General features: G+C 38.4%; 1 protein-coding gene across 1 annotated transcript in view; it reads left to right on the forward strand.

Moving 5' to 3' along the window:
- The first annotated feature begins 429 nt into the window (after positions 1 to 429).
- The window catches only part of si:ch211-267e7.3 (ADAMTS-like protein 2), a 104,855-nt gene continuing 87,155 nt past the window's right edge, over positions 430 to 18,129 (forward strand). Inside the window, 2 exon segments of the mRNA XM_060943512.1 lie at positions 430 to 479; positions 11,675 to 11,824. Coding sequence (XP_060799495.1) covers positions 430 to 479; positions 11,675 to 11,824 — 200 coding nt within the window.

The raw sequence follows: 18,129 nt of genomic DNA on the forward strand, positions 1-18,129 counted from the left end.
GCTACAGATAACGAGATGAGATGAGACATCTGCATGTATGTGCACTGATAAAGAGCTGTATTGTGTTGTGCATCATTTCAAAGGAGTGGCATGGTGGTGTCGTGGTTAGCACTGTCGCCTCACAGCAAGAAGGTTCTGGGTTTGAGCCCAGCGACTGACAAGGGCCTTTCTGTGTGGAGTTTGCATATTCTCCTCATGTCTGCATGGGTTTCCTCCAGGTGCTCCGGTTTCCCCCAAAGACATGCAGGTTAGGCTAATTGGTGACTCTAAATTGACCGTAGGTGTGAATGTGGGTGTGAATGGTTGTGTGTCTTGATGTGTCAGCCCTGTGATGACCTGGCGACTTGTCCAGGGTGTACCCCGCCTCTCATCCATAGTCAGCTGGGATAGGCTCCAGCTTGTCTGTGACCCTGCCCAGGATAAGTGGTTATGGATAACGGCTGGATAATGGATCATTTCAAAGGCAAATCCCTCTCCAGGTAACATTTTGATTCTGAGCTGTGTTACGCAAATCAGCAGTGTGAGCTCGTTCTTTTCAGTAATACTCATTATGGCTTTTGCTCGACATACACCTCTTTATTTGACTTACTACTATTATCAGCACCCATGTATACTGAATATATGTATAATAATATAATTATGCTCTTGTGCAAATACACACCTTGTTGAAAGGATAGCGTCTGTCTCGGGTTGGATGAAATTGTCTGAATTGTCTGCAGCTTAAATCACAGAAGCTCTGCTCCAATAACTGTGTTTAAAATGAACTCACTGATTTCCTTTTGAAAACTTGCTGGTGACATCTTCAGACACGTTCCAGCACTTAAGCTCAAGAGATGTTTGTTAGATCAGGGGTTTTCAAACTTTTTGCAGTCAGGGACCTCTTTAACTGTAAAATAAACTCCACTAATCTCCTCAGAACAGATTTATTTCATGAACATTTTTAAATGTGTACAACAATATTAGACTTACTGTATAGACTAGACTGAATAGACAAATCGGGTCTATTTAAATGTGTACAACAGGATATTGTCTATTTGTATTTTGTCTATTTATTTATTTGTCTATAAATTTTTTATTCCTGAAAAATTAGTTTTTCCTTTTCACTGACAGAACACATTACGTCCAAGATTGACATAACTGACAAAAAGTATTAGCCTTTAATTACAAATTTTTGGGTTATTGGTGTTTGGATTAAAACCATTCAATTCAAGTAACCAGTCAACTGGACTAATAACTTCAGTAATTCAATAATAAATATATTAACTTTAATAATGGTAGGTTGTGATGCCCACCACTGTATCAAAGTAAAAACTAGAAGGGCACTTGGTAGAGTGTGTACCTCTGCCAAGCCACATTATCAACTTCAAAATCAAATCACTTGAACCTTGGATAATCCTAAAACTGTACACCAAATTTCATCCAAATCCATTCACTACTTTTTGAGTTACATTGGGAAAAGACAAAAAAAAATCCTGGATTTGCATACACATCCAGATTTGTATAAAATCTAATTAATTGTTTGTTGGCCCATGCCTCACTTTTCCTCAAAATTTCATTAAAATATATTCACTAGTTTTTGAGTTACATTGGGGACAAACAAACAGAGGCAAAAACATAACCTCCTTCAACAAAGTTGGTGGAGGTAAAAATCACTGTCAAGCTATACTTAATGGGTCCCAGGACGTCCCCATACTCCACTTTGAGAACCACTGCATTATGGCCCTTTTTTACTGCATGGTACCTTTACTTGACTCTACTCGCTTTTGGTGTTGACAATTTGTTTTCTACTACAGCTGGTCGTCAGAGCGACACCACATGAAACTGCCAAGATGTCATCTTCAACGCAACACACAGAGGAACATTTTTATTATTATTAATACTACTACTCTGCATGCACCGAGCCGACAAATAAAATGAAAACCTTGAACGTTCTCTGTTCGGCATATCTTATTTGGGGAAAGTTTTGCTGCAGATAACTCATTTAAAATTAGCCACCCTGCACTGATATTTTGCCTAACCATCTGTTGGTTAAAAAGTTATGGGTAATGCTATGGGTTGACCGAGGTTTTATAATAAATCAAGGCATTACTTAGACTGAAGCAGGATACCGTCTATCTTACTAAAAGTAAGGATCTCTCTGGTTTGCTTTAATATGGTTACTGTTAAGCAGAGGTGGATAGTAACAAAGTACATTTACTTGAGTATTGTACTTAAGTACACTTTTTGAGTATCTGTACTTTACTTGAATATTATTTTTTTTGGAGACTTATGACTTTAACTTCACTACATTTGAAAGACAAATATCGTACTTTTTACTCCACTACATTCTATCAAGGTCCTCGTTACTTGTTACTATGAAGCAGCTTTGAAAGTGGATGTTTTTTTCTTTTCTAAAACATGATTGTTTTTTTTGCAGGTGACACTGAGACAGACTATCAGTAATCACTAGGGTCACGTCACGTCCATAGGCTGTATAAAATCAAGTTCAATTATTTCTCAGCAGCGTTAATTGATCATGATCAGTTGATGGCAGAATGGAAGGGGGTGGTTCTTCTGGGGAATGCACGCACTCATGGCCATGCCTAGAACCCATGTTTCAGTTTTATGAAAGGATTAAAGATGAATTTCGTTTTAAATGTTTGCTTTGTTTGCCGAAAACAAACCACATCACGGCCTACAAAAACTCGCTGTCTGACCTGTGGAAGCATATTGAGGTGTATGAACGTTTTATTCCAAGAGAAAGCTTGCAATGAAGCTGTCTGTACTTTTAGAGCTAGCGATAACATTGCAATAGCTGTACAGTCTGGTTAGTCAAATGATGTTCTGTGGATTTCCCCGCCAAGTTGCCGTAGCTTTGTCCACGGCTAACGTTAACACATAGCTAGTTAACTTGGACACTGTTAGCATGTAAAAATGGAGTTATGCTAACATGAATAATGTTACCTTATCTGAAGTGCTTTCAGAAATATATTTTAGCATAATCTTGCTAAATGAACATAACGTAGAAATCTTTTTTTCCTAGTAGTGTTAGCTACCCAATATGATTTCAAGTTTGAAAAGAGTTTGCTAGCATGTCAGGTGGAGCTTCACTGACTAGCTAGCTTAACGTTAAACCACCATGATGGCACAGCATGCGTTCATTTTATGAATTTACATTTCTGTCTTTGGTAACGGCATTAGGTTTTGTAAGCGTTGAGGCAATAATACAACAATGCGTTGGCAGAAAATGTACTTTTAATACTTAAGTATTTTTAAAAGCGAGTACTTCAGTACTTTAACTTAAGTAAAAATTTGACTGGACAACTTTCACTTGTATCGGAGTAACATTTGACCAGTGGGATCTGTACTTTGAGTTAAGTAATGAAGTTGGGTACTTTGTCCACCTCTGCTGTTAAGCAAAACATTAGTACAACCTTTACTGATATTTTGCCTAATTCTCTGTTGGTAAAACTGATGAGTATACATGCACTCTGCCTATGGTCTCTGTAATCATTCAGCATATTAAGCAAGCCATAGACTGAAGACTTCTGCCTTTATAAGAAACGATTCAAGAGACAGAATCCTGTTTCAGCCTGAGTAATGCCATGCAGGCTATAATTCAAATGTTACTTGTGGCTATTGCTGGAATTCCAGGTTTGTGTGGCAAATTTCCTCCAGAAATAAATGCCCACCTGTTGCTTTGTCCTTACTCGGAGGAAGCATTGTGACATTTGCAAGCCAATACATTTGAAGGTCATTCAGTGTTTATAACTGCAATATTGTGTTCAAACTTGGAAATATATTTTAGCAGAACTGAATACTGAGTCATACAGACATGCATCAGTCTGACATCTGAAAAGAAAATTAAAATCTTAATGAATTATTAGGGGGACGGCACGGTGGTGTAGTGGTTAGCGCTGTCGCCTCACAGCAAGAAGGTCCGGGTTCGAGCCCCGTGGCCGGCGAAGGCCTTTCTGTGTGGAGTTTGCATGTTCTCCCCGTGTCCGCGTGGGTTTCCTCCGGGTGCTCCGGTTTCCCCCACAGTCCAAAGACATGCAGGTTAGGTTAACTGGTGGCTCTAAATTGACCGTAGGTGTGAATGTGAGTGTGAATGGTTGTCTGTGTCTATGTGTCAGCCCTATGATGACCTGGAGACTTGTCCAGGGTGTACCCCGCCTTTCACCCGTAGTCAGCTGGGATAGGCTCCAGCTTGCCTGCGACCCTGTAGAACAGGATAAAGTGGCTAGAGATGATGAGATGAGATGAATTATTAGCCTGTTACAATCATTAGTAATGAAGGATTCTCGGTCCAATCCTGAACTATCTCTGCAGAGTTTCTGTATGTTTTCTCTAGGTTCCCTGGTTTCCTCACAAAAACATACTGGTAGGTGGATTTACTCCTCTAAATTGCCCCTAAATGTGAATATATATATATATATATATATATATATATGGGCGGCACGGTGGTGTAGTGGTTAGCGCTGTCGCCTCACAGCAAGAAGGTCCGGGTTCGAGCCCCGTGGCCGGCGAAGGCCTTTCTGTGTGGAGTTTGCATGTTCTCCCCGTGTCCGCGTGGGTTTCCTCCGGGTGCTCCGGTTTCCCCCACAGTCCAAAGACATGCAGGTTAGGTTAACTGGTGACTCTAAATTGACCGTAGATGTGAATGGTTGTCTGTGTCTGTGTGTCAGCCCTGTGATGACCTGGCGACTTGTCCAGGGTGTACCCCGCCTTTCGCCCATAGTCAGCTGGGATAGGCTCCAGCTTGCCTGCGACCCTGTAGAAGGATAAAGCGGCTAGAGATAATGAGATGAGATGAGATATATATATATATATATATATATATGTGTGTGTGTGTGTGGTGCACTGGCATCCCATCTGGGATGTATCATTTCTCATACCCAGGGTTCCTAGGATACTTCCAGATTCACTGCGACTCTGATCAAGATAAAATGGTTACTGAAGATGAACGGCTGAATAAACATGAGCTCAGGCTACTTCACTTTGATTTGATGACAAATCAAATTTGATTTGACCAGACTATGGTTACCATGTGATATTATACACAGTGGCATGTTCTTTGTTTATAAGGGTTTTAACAATTTTGTTCAAATGTTCAAACACCATATATGAGAGCAAGAGAGCGTTTTTATTAATGTTCAATCGTCTATCTATCTATCTATCTATCTATCTATCTATCTATCTATCTATCTATCTATCTATCTATCTATCTATGTCGTCCACCAGGATGCCCCGCTGACAAGACATGACTTTTCCATTGATCTATGTCCATCATTGCAGTTCGCAGTTCCTGAGTCATTCAGTAGGTTGTCTACATATGTGACTCGTCTTCATCCTCTGTTGACTTTACCTTCGGTTGGTTGCCAGAGTACAAGTTCGTTGGTCATTTCTTCTTCATGTCTTACACAATGTCCCACCAATCTCATTCTACGCTGACGAACCTTTGTTCATATTTTGGGGAGTTCCCCATACAACTCTTCATTTGTGAGGTGGTGTCTCCAAGTGACATTGTGTCCCATCCTGAGCATCTGGGTGTAGCATCCATCAAGCAGCTTCTCAAGAGTCTTCATGAGAGTCCATGTCTTGGCACCATAAAGAAAAACAGATTTAACTGTGGCAGTGAATAAGCGAATTTTCAGTTTTCTGGAAAATTGCAAGGACCTTATTTTGCATAGCTTGTGACATGCACTCCAGGCCAGTCCCTTCCTCACAGAGAGAGCTTTCTCTGTGCTTTCCATCCAAGCTCCCAAGTATTTAAAATTGTTTAACACTTTTATCTTCCTCCCATCTTTTGCTGTAACCTGTACTGGCTGATCCTGGTTAAATGGTTGTATTTCCATTTTCTTTGAGTTGCAGTGGAGACCAACCTTCGCAGCCTCTTCCTCTAATGTAGATAGCAGTTCCTGAGCCTGGTGTTTTTCTTCAGTGATCAGTGCGATATCATCTGCAAAGTCTAGAACTGTAATCATTGTTGGTCCTGTCCTTCTGCTTCTCCTTCTCTTTAACTGGAAACCCAATTCCTCTTCTCTACCACCAGTGGCTCTTCTCATGGCGAAGTCCAATACAATTGCAAACAAATATGGACCAAGTGTATCACCTTGGAGGACACTCGCATGAAATAAAAAAGTCATTTAAAAATGAGTTATTTCTATCCATCCATCCATTATCTGTAGCCGTGTACCCTGTCCTACAGGGTTGCAGGCGAGCTGGAGCCTGTCCCAGCTGACTATGGGCGAGAGGCGTGGTACACCCTGGACAAGTCGCCAGGTCATTGCAGGGCTGACACAGAGACAAACAACCATTTGCACTCACATTCACACCTACAGTCAATTTAGAGCCACCAATTAGCCTAACCTGCATGTCTTTGGACTGTGGGGGAAACCGGAGCACCCAGAGGAAACCCACGCGGACACGGGGAGAACATGCAAACTCCACACAGAAAGGCCCTCGCTGGCTGCTGGGCTCGAACCCAGAACCACTACACCACCGTGCCGCCCAGTTATTTCTACAAAATAGTAATAATTTGACCACGTTATTTAGAAATCATTATTTCACGGTATATAGTCTCTCTCACATCTTTCTTTAACAGCTGGTGATGGACACCATGACTAACTCTACTGATTTGATTCTTTCCAAAAATTTTGTTTGAGTCATTTGATTCACCATTTTAGAGCGGTATCCAGAATACTAAACCTGTAGAGTGGAAACCTCCACATAGAGGATTTAGCTAAATATTATTCTTATACATATAAAAAAGAAATGTTCAAAATAAGGGCGGCATGGTGGTTAGCATTCTCACCTCACAGCATGAAGGTCTGGGTTCGAGCCCAGCAGCCCATGAGGGCCTTTCTGTGTGAAGTTTGCATGTTCTCCCCGTGTCTGTGTGGGTTTCCTCTGGGTGCTCCAGTTTCCCCCACAGTCCAAAGGCATGCAGGTAAGGCTAATTGGTGGCTCTAAATTGACTGTGAATGTGAGTGTGAATGGTTGTCTGCGTCTACGTGTCAGACCTGCAATGATCTGGTGACTTGTCCAGGGTGTACCCCGCCTCTCACCCATAGTCAGCAGGGATAGGCTCCAGCTTGCCTGCGACCCTGTAGGACAGGATAAGCGGCTACAGATGATGGATGGATTGCAATTTTTGCTCACGGGAGCAAATCAATTCAACTGAATTTGGATGCTTGAATTTAAAGTGTCAGTACGTATAAAAACAGATTAGTTTACAAATCAGGAATGTTTGTTTGTTTGTTTGTTTTTTCACTGACACATAAAAGACAAACAATTCTTCTTAGCCTAAGAAACATTCAATTCGTTGTTCTTTAGGCTGTCTGTGTCTCAATATCTGACCATTATTAACATTTCCATTAACTATCATACATTTTTTTAAAAACTGTTTTAAGTGTTTACATGCCTGTCCATTAAGGCGTAACATGGAGACTGTGCATGTGTGATGTATCAGTGAGCCGCTCAATCCTGGAGGAGCCGTAGAGAACGTGCGTGAATAATATGCGTCTGCTTAATGGTTGTTAAGTTTGTTGTTTTGAATTTTTAACTGAACCCAGTTCAAGTTAGCATTAATATATTTTGTACACCAAGACTAAACATAACTAAAATGAAAACTGTTTTCTTTTTAACTGTTTATTTTGTAAAAATAAAAACATTTTATTTTATTTATTTTACTTTATTTTCATTTTGTTTTCACCAAGACTAAAAATGAAAACTGTTTTCATTTTGTACACCAAGACTAAAAATGAAAACTGTTTTTGTTTTGTACACCAAGACTAAAAATGAAAACTGTTTTTATTTTGTACACCAAGACTAAAAATGAAAACTGTTTTCATTTTGTACACCAAGAATAAAAATGAAAACTGTTTTCATTTTGTACACCAAGACTAAAAATGAAAACTGTTTTTATTTTGTACACCAAGACTAAGCATAACTAAAATGAATTTTTTAAATTTTGTTTTCACCAAGACTAAAAATGAAAACTGTTTTTGTTTTGTACACCAAGAATAAAAATGAAAACTGTTTTTATTTTGTATACCAAGACTAAAAATGAAAACTGTTTTTATTTTGTACACCAAGAATAAAAATGAAAACTGTTTTCATTTTGTACACCAAGACTAAAAATGAAAACTGTTTTTATTTTGGACACCAAGACTAAGCATAACTAAAATGAATTTTTTAAATTTTGTTTTCACCAAGACTAAAAATGAAAACTGTTTTTGTTTTGTACACCAAGACTAAAAATGAAAACTGTTTTTATTTTGTATACCAAGACTAAAAATGAAAACTGTTTTTATTTTGTACACCAAGATTAAACATAACTAAAATTAAAACTGTTTTTATTTTGTACACCAAGTCTAGGGTTCGAGCCCCGGGGCCGGCGAGGGCCTTTCTGTGCGGAGTTTGCATGTTCTCCCCGTGTCCGCGTGGGTTTCCTCCGGGTGCTCCGGTTTCCCCCACAGTCCAAAGACATGCAGGTTAGGTTAACTGGTGACTCTAAATTGACTGTAGGTGTGAATGTGAGTGTGAATGGTTGTCTGTGTCTATGTGTCAGCCCTGTGATGACCTGGCGACTTGTCCAGGGTGTACCCCGCCTTTCGCCCGTAGTCAGCTGGGATAGGCTCCAGCTTGCCTGCGACCCTGTAGAAGGATAAAGCGGCTACAGATAATGAGATGAGATGAGATGAGACACCAAGTCTAAAAATGAAGGCTGTTTTTATTTTGTACACCAAGAATAAAAATGAAAACTGTTTTTATTTTGTATACCAAGACTAAAAATGAAAACTGTTTTAATTTTGTACACCAAGACTAAAAATGAAAACTGTTTTTATTTTGTACACCAAGACTAAAAATGAAAACTGTTTTCATTTTGTACACCAAGACTAAAAATGAAAACTGTTTTTATTTTGTACACCAAGACTAAGCATAACTAAAATGAATTTTTTTAAATTTTGTTTTCACCAAGACTAAAAATGAAAACTGTTTTTATTTTGTACACCAAGACTAAAAATGAAAACTGTTTTTATTTTGTACACCAAGACTAAAAATGAAAACTGTTTTTATTTTGTATACCAAGACTAAAAATGAAAACTGTTTTTATTTTGTACACCACGATTAAACATAACTAAAATTAAAACTGTTTTTATTTTGTACACCAAGTCTAAAAATGACGGCTGTTTTTATTTTGTACACCAAGAATAAAAATGAAAACTGTTTTTATTTTGTAAAAATAAAAACATTTTATTTTATTTATTTTACTTTATTTTCATTTTGTTTTCACCAAGACTAAAAATGAAAACTGTTTTTATTTTGTATACCAAGACTAAAAATGAAAACTGTTTTTATTTTGTACACCAAGATTAAACATAACTAAAATTAAAACTGTTTTTATTTTGTACACCAAGTCTAAAAATGAAGGCTGTTTTTATTTTGTACACCAAGAATAAAAATGAAAACTGTTTTTATTTTGTAAAAATAAAACATTTTATTTTATTTATTTTACTTTATTTTCATTTTGTTTTCACCAAGACTAAAAATGAAAACTGTTTTTATTTTGTCCACCAGGACTAAAAATGAAATCTGTTTTCATTTTGTACACCAAGAATAAAAATGAAAACTGTTTTTATTTTGTACACCAAGACTAAGCATAACTAAAATGAATTTTTTAAAATTTTGTTTTCACCAAGACTAAAAATGAAAACTGTTTTTATTTTGTATACCAAGACTAAAAATGAAAACTGTTTTCATTTTGTATACCAAGACTAAAAATGAAAACTGTTTTCATTTTGTACACCAAGACTAAAAATGAAAACTGTTTTTATTTTGTATACCAAGACTAAAAATGAAAACTGTTTTCATTTTGTATACCAAGACTAAAAATGAAAACTGTTTTTATTTTGTATACCAAGACTAAAAATGAAAACTGTTTTCATTTTGTATACCAAGCCTAAAAATGAAAACTGTTTTCATTTTGTACACCAAGACTAAAAATGAAAACTGTTTTTATTTTGTATACCAAGACTAAAAATGAAAACTGTTTTTATTTTGTACACCAAGACTAAAAATGAAAACTGTTTTTATTTTGTATACCAAGACTAAAAATGAAAACTGTTTTTATTCTGTACACCAAGACTAAAAATGAAAACTGTTTTTATTTTGTATACCAAGACTAAAAATGAAAACTGTTTTTATTCTGTACACCAAGACTAAAAATGAAAACTGTTTTTATTTTGTATACCAAGACTAAAAATGAAAACTGTTTTTATTCTGTACACCAAGACTAAACATAACTAAAATGAAAACTGTTTTCATTTTGTACACCAAGACTAAAAATGAAAACTGTTTTTATTTTGTCCACCAAGACTAAAAATGAAAACTGTTTTTATTTTGTCCACCAAGACTAAAAATGAAAACTGTTTTTATTTTGTCCACCAAGACTAAAAATGAAAACTGTTTTTATTTTGTATACCAAGACTAAAAATGAAAACTGTTTTTATTTTGTATACCAAGACTAAAAATGAAAACTGTTTTTATTTTGTATACCAAGACTAAAAATGCAAACTGTTTTCATTTTGTATACCAAGACTAAAAATGAAAACTGTTTTCCTTTTGTACACCAAGACTAAAAATGAAAACTGTTTTCATTTTGTTTTCACCAAGACTAAAAATGAAAACTGTTTTTATTTTGTATACCAAGACTAAAAATGAAAACTGTTTTCATTTTGTACACCAAGACTAAAAATGAAAACTGTTTTCATTTTGTACACCAAGACTAAAAATGAAAACTGTTTTTATTTTGTATACCAAGACTAAAAATGAAAACTGTTTTAATTTTGTATACCAAGCCTAAAAATGAAAGCTGTTTTCATTTTGTACACCAAGACTAAAAATGAAAACTGTTTTTATTTTGTACACCAAGACTAAAAATGAAAGCTGTTTTTATTTTGTACACCAAGACTAAACATAACTAAAATGAAAACTGTTTTTATTTTGTATACCAAGACTAAAAATGAAAACTGTTTTTATTTTGTACACCAAGATTAAACATAACTAAAATGAAAACTGTTTTTTATTTTGTACACCGAGACTAAAAATGAAAACTGTTTTTATTTTGTACACCAAGATTAAACATAACTAAAATGAAAACTGTTTTTCTTTTGTACACCAAGATTAAACATAACTAAAATGAAAACTTTTTTATTTTGTACACCAAGATTAAACATAACTAAAATGAAAACTGTTTTTATTTTGTACACCAAGATTAAACATAACTAAAATGAAAACTTTTTTATTTTGTACACCAAGATTAAACATAACTAAAATGAAAACTGTTTTTATTTTGTACACCAAGACTAAACATAAAAATTAAAACTTTTAATTTTGTGTTCTTTTTCTCTCCCTTGTGGGTAATTTTGTTGTTTGCTAGACTACTTGTGTTTTCTTAGCAATTAAACCAGACTATTCTTAGTTATTAAAATACCAAACAAATAAACAAACAAAGAAACAACAACAAAGAACCTATTAACCCATTTCTCAAACGTTATTTCTTTGTACTGTTGCAACTGGTGAAACAAACGAATCAACTGTCACGTATTGATCCGATTCACACAGACTAAAAGAATCGATTCAGTAAAGGGACTCGTGATGTCCATCATTGGTTGTGTGTGTGTGTTAGTGGCGGTGTTTAAAGATCAGGGGGTGAGGACTCCCCTCTCTCACATGAACCATGCACTGCCTCTGGACTCCAGCACTCTTACAAACTCTCATTCATTGCTTTTTCTTCATCACAGGGCTGTTTGATAAAGCCGCAGCGTTCAGCATTAAGGTAAGTTGAGGAGCGTCAAACGCTTTGCAGGAGCTCTGATGCGCACAGAAAGCCGGGGAGTTTGCCGGGAAACAGGGAAAGAAGCAGCTCGATGCAGTGCAGAAAGAAGTTTGCAGAAGTGCTGAACAACAAAGCACAAGTTTGACCAAACTGCTATTTTGTGTTGGTTTTGTGCGACTGTGTGCTGGAGATCAAAGCCCAGCTGGAGTCTTCAGCTCTCTGTGGAATTTCCGAAGCTGTTCAGCCTGAATGCTATTAGAGACTCCTTTTGGTGCACTGGGTTTAAGACTAATGAGGCTAACAAGAGGAAGCCTTTTAGGGTTCTCTTTAAGCTTTTAGGTTTTTTTGGGGAAGGGGGTTGCATTTCAATACCTGATAGCAGAAGCATTTGGCAGAAAAGGGCAGAAATATCTGTCCTGCCCTGGTAGTCGTCCTAATGTCCCAGTGCAGTCATTTAAATGTCTTGCATAACTGGACCTGTAATATCTTAAAGATTATCACACAAGCCCATACAGTGGTGCTTGAAAGTTTGTGAACCCTTTAGAATTGTCTGTATTTCTGCATAAATATGACCTAAAACATCAACAGAAGTCCTAAAAGTAGATAAAGAGAACCCAGTTAAACAAACAAGACAAGAATATTGTACTTGGTCATTTATTTATTGAGGAAAATGATCCAATATTACATATCTGTGAGTGGCAAAAGTATGTGAAGCTTTGCTTTCAGTATCTGGTGTGACCCCCTTGTGCAGCAATAACTGCAACTAAACGTTTGCAGTAACTGTTGATCAGTCCTGCACACCGGCTTGGAGGAATTTTAGCCCATTCCTCTGTACAGAACAGCTTCAACTCTGGGATGTTGATGGGTTTCCCCACATGAACTGCTCGCTTCAGGTCCTTCCACAACGTTTCGATTGGATTAAGGTCAGGACTTTGACTTGGCCATTCCAAAACATTAACTTTATTCTTCTTTAACCATTCTTTGGTAGAACGACTTGTGTGCTTAGGGTCGTTGGCTTGCTGCATGACCCACCTTCTCTTGAGATTCAGTTCATGGACAGATGTCCTGACATTTTCCTTTAGAATTCGCTGGTATAATTCAGAATTCATTGTTCCATCAATGATGGCAAGCCATCCTGGCCCAGATGCAGCAAAACAGGCCCAAACCATGATACTACCACCACCATGTTTCACAGATGGGATAAGGTTCTTATGCTGGAATGCAGTGTTTTCCTTTCTCCAAACATAATGCTTCTCATTCTGGTCTCATCCGTCCACAAAACATTTTTCCAATAGCTTTCTGGCTTGTCCACGTGATCTTTAGCAAACTGCAGACGAGCAGCAGTGTTCTTTTTGGAGAGCAGTGGCTTTCTCCTTGCAACCCTGCCATGCACACCATTGTTGTTCAGTGTTCTCCTGATGGTGGACTCGTGAACATTAATATTAGCCAATGTGAGAGAGGTCTTCAGTTGCTTAGAAGTTACCTTGGAGTCCTTTGTGACCTCGCCGACTATTACATGCCTTGCTCTTGGAGTGATCTTTGTTGGTTGACCACTCCTGGGGAGGGTAACAATGGTCTTGAATTTCCTCCATTTGTACACAATCTGTCTGACTGTGGATTGGTGGAGTCCAAACTCCTTAGAGATGGTTCTGTAACCTTTTCCAGCCTGATGAGCATCAACAACGCTTTTTCTGAGGTCCTCAGAAATCTCCTTTGTTCGTGCCATGATACACTTCCACAAACATGCGTTGTGAAGATCAGACTTTGATAGATCCCTGTTCTTTAAATAAAACAGGGTGCCCACTCACACCTGATTGTCATCCCACTGATTGAAAACACCTGACTGTAATTTCACCTTCAAATTAACTGCTAATCCTAGAGGTTCACATACTTTTGCCACTCACAGATATGTAATATTGGATCATTTTCCTCAATAAATAAATGCCCAAGTATAATATTTTTGTCTCATTTGTTTAACTGGGTTCTCTTTATCTACTTTTAGGACTTGTGTGAAAATCTGATCATGTTTTAGGTCATATTTATGCAGAAATATAGAAAATTCTTAAGGGTTCACAAACTTTCAAGCACCACTGTATGCTTTGGCATAATGCCACTAGGTTTAACAGTATTAAATAGAGCAATACATAGTTATACAATGTACTATGCTACAATATGATACTGACATTGTGAAAATATTCACTTCCCCTGTGTTCCATTCAGGAAGAGGCATCACTTTGGACAGTATGACAACCTCATGTATGAGTCGAATGCTGGGATCAGACTACATGACACTGTATTTTTTTGTCATTCATAATGGTCATCATGTCAGATTAGACAATCATAGTGCCATAAATTCTTGCTGTGTTTTGGTCAGGAGACTGGCAACCATTTAAGTTTGACCCTGACCAATCATCGTTCGTGTCCTTGTGTGTCATCAGGGAGGAGGGTCAAGAAATTAACAATTATGGCTACAGAGGGAATGTGAAGGAACGTGCTGACGGAGTTGTCAAACTAGGCAAGGAGATACAAAAATTCAGACGTGCTAGACTTTTCACTTGGGTGACAAACTTCTAGTCAGCATTGAATGTGTCCTATAAAAAAATCAGTCCTATTATTATTATTATTATTATTATTATTATTATTAGTGGGGTGGCACGGTGGTGTAGTGGTTAGCACTGTTGCCTCACAGCAAGAAGGTCTTGGGTTTGAGCCCAGCGGCCAGCGAGGGTCTTTCTGTGTGGAGTTTGCACGTTCTTCCTGTGTCTGCGTGGGTTTCCTCCGGGTGCTCCGGTTTTCCCCACAGTCCAAAGACATGCAGGTTAGGTTAACTGGTGAATGTGAGTGTGAATGGTTGTCTGTGTCTATGTGTCAGCCCTGTGATGACCTGGCGACTTGTCCAGGGTGTACCCCGCCTCTCACCCATAGTCAGCTGCGATAGGCTCCAGCTTGCCTGCGACCCTGTAGAACAGGATAAGCAGCGACAGATGATGGATGGATTATTATTAGTAGTCATTGTGTTGATTACTAACCTCATTTTCAGAAATATTGGGATATTTTCCAAAACGCATTAAAAACAAAAATCTCATTTGTTAATTCCCGTGAACCTTTATTTAACTGACAAAAATGCAAAGAAAAGATTTTCAGTATTTTTACTGACCAACTTAATTGCATTTTGGAAATATAAATTAAGTTAGAATTCAATGCCTGCACTTTAAACACACTTTAAAAAAAAAAAAGGTTGGGTCAGAGGCAAAATAAGACTGAAAAGTTTATAAGATACTCAAGTAACACCATTTTGGAAGATTCCACAATAAGCAGGTTAATTGGTAACATGATTGAGTATAAAAGGAGCAGCACCAAAGACTCAGTCTTTGGAAGCAAGGGTGGGTCGTGGCTCACTCCTTTGTGCCAAAATTCATGAGAGAATTTTTCGTAAATTCTAAAAGGATATTTCTCAATGCAAGATATTAGGGCTTTCAAAATCTGTAGTACATAATATTGTGAAAAGATTCAGGGAATTCTGAGACATCTCAGTCCGTAAAGGGCAAGCTTGGAAACCAGTGTTGAGTGTGCAGGACTTTCGAGCCCTCAGGCTGCACTGCCTGAGAAACTGTCATGCTAATGTGACAAATATAGCCACATGGGCTCGGGAGTACTTCAGAAAACTGTTGCCACTTTACACAGTCCACCACTGAATCCAGAAATGCAACCTGAAACTGTATTAAGCAAGGAGGAAGCCAATTATCAATTCTATACAGAAACTCCACTGATTTCTCTGGGTCTGAACTCATGTCAGATGGACTGAAAGACAGTGGAAACGTGCTGTGGTCAGATGAGTCATGAGACATTTCAGCTTGTTTTCAGAAAAACCGGACATCGAGTTCTCTGTGCCAAAGTTGAACACAACCATCCAGTTTGTTATCAGAGAAAGGTGCAAAAGCCAGCATCTATGATGGTATGGGGGGCATCAGTGCCCACAGCATGGGTGAGTTGCATGTTTGTGAAGGTACTATTGATATGTTAGGGCATATCTTGGGATTTTAGAGAGATCTATTTATCAAGGAAACATCTCTTCCAGGGAAGTCCATGCTTATTTGAGCAGGACAATGCCAGGCTTCATTCTGCACAGATTACAACAGTGTGACTTCATAGACACAGAGTGCATGTGTTTGACTGGCCTGCCGGTAGTCCAGATTTTTCTCCTATTGAGAATGTATGGCGCATCATAAAGGGGAAGATCGGACAACGACGACCATGGACCGTTGCACAGATTAAGTCTTGTATCAAGCAAGGATGGACAAAATTGCAAAATTACCAATTTGCCAATTGCAAAACTGCAACAATCAGTATCCTCAGATCCCATACGATTAAAAAGTGTTATTAAAAGGAAAAGTGATGTAATACAATGGTAATAATGCTTCTGTCCCAACTTTTTTTTTTGAGTGTGTTGCAGGCATCAAATTCTGCCTTCATTTCATTTATATTTACAAAATACAATTCGTCAGTAGAACTATTGAAACTCTTTTCTTTGTGCTTTTGTCAGTTAAATAAAGGTTCACGTGAATTAACAAATCACCGATTTTTATTACATTTTGGAAAATATCCCAACTTTTCTGGAAACAGAGTTAGCATATTGCACGTTTCACAAACCCAAGGTCGCTTTGCACCAGCATGGTAATATAATATTTCTTAAAGAATGTAAAGAGTCAGATGAATGACAGGGCAAGTAACAGAACAGGGTGAAGCATGAGGTGATGAAAAGTATTAGGCTACGTGAAAGAGGCTGGAGCTATGCAGTTAGAATCAGGGAGTGACAGAAGTGAGTGAAGAGATACATTTTGAAGGAGGAAATCAATTCGTCCTTCGTCTGTATGTGTGTGTGTGTGTGTCGGAGAACTTTGCTGATTCTGCAGACCTCCAGCAAGCATGAATAGCTCAATCTGGCATCGTCTGCTTCTCCACATTCCCAACATAACCTAGATTGCACCTTGGGAATGGATAAGATTTCTCAAAGGCTTTGTGAAAGTGAATTCCATAATTTGGATGCAATAACTTGCCACCCATGGAGGAAAGTTTGAATCTAGGGATCGCGAGTAAACTTGAGCCAGATGACTGTAACACACGGCTTGGGGTACAGAGAAGTAACAGTTCAGTCAGATAACCTGGGGCATAGTCTGAGTCTTGTAAGGCTTTGTAGGTGAGAGGGAGTGTTTTATGTTGAATACGGTACGAGAGTTAACCGGCATTAACTAGGAGAGAGTGGGTGAAATGTGAGCAGAATGTTCAGTGTGAGTGAGAACTCTAATCTGGAGATTTTTATTTATTTATTTATTTTTGCTAGGAAGGCCAATAAAAAGAAGGTTGAGGCGGGACGTTATAAAGGAGTCGCCTAGAGATGGATCTGATATGAGAAGCAAAGGTGATGATTGGTTGAAGATGACACCTAGATTACAGTAGTGGATGGTTTGACAAGTACACCATGAATGTTAAAGCAGAAATTGTTTAGAGTGTTCTAAGTGTTTAAAGATGCTTTAGGAGCAACTAGAAGACTGTTTTATCTGTGCTGAGTTTGAGGTAATTATTGTGCATCCAGTCCTTGATGTGACAAATGCAATCTAGTAGCGAAGGTGGTGGAAGAGTCCTGACCGGTTTGTGATATCACTCCATCCCGCCACCCCCCCTCATAATACCTCTGACACCAACAACTCCCTCCTCACACCACATCACCCCCCTCCGATCCCTGCCAGACCAATCCACACACTCCACCCCCGACCTCACTCTACAGGACTCACACCTCGGCTACACCCCTCGCCTCTCCATAACAGCTGATCAGGTGTTGAAGGAGCTGAGGAGGATCAAGACAAGGAAAGCTGCTGGCCCTGATGGTATCAACTCCAGACTGCTTAAGGACTGTGCAGATCAGCTCTGTGGGATTCTTCTGTACATTTTCAACCTGAGCCTCAGTCTGGAGAAAGTTCCACTTCTGTGGAAAACATCATGTGTGGTTCCAGTTCCCAAGACTGCGCACCCCAGGGAGCTCAACCACTTTCGGCCAGTAGCTTTAATGTCTCACCTAATGAAGATCATGGAGAGGATTGTTCTCTCCCACCTCCGACACCTGGTGAACAGCGAGATGGACCCCCTGCAGTTCACATATCGACCGGGCATTGGTGTGGATGACGCTGTCATTTACACCGGTCACTTTTGCACCTGGAGGGCACTGGGAGCACTGTGAGAATCATGTTCTTTGACTTCTCCAGTGCTTTCAACACAATCCAGCCATCACTGCTTAAGGGGAAGCTGGA

The sequence above is a fragment of the Neoarius graeffei genome, chromosome 17 (genome assembly GCF_027579695.1).
Source record: "Neoarius graeffei isolate fNeoGra1 chromosome 17, fNeoGra1.pri, whole genome shotgun sequence".
Lineage (NCBI taxonomy): Eukaryota > Metazoa > Chordata > Actinopteri > Siluriformes > Ariidae > Neoarius > Neoarius graeffei.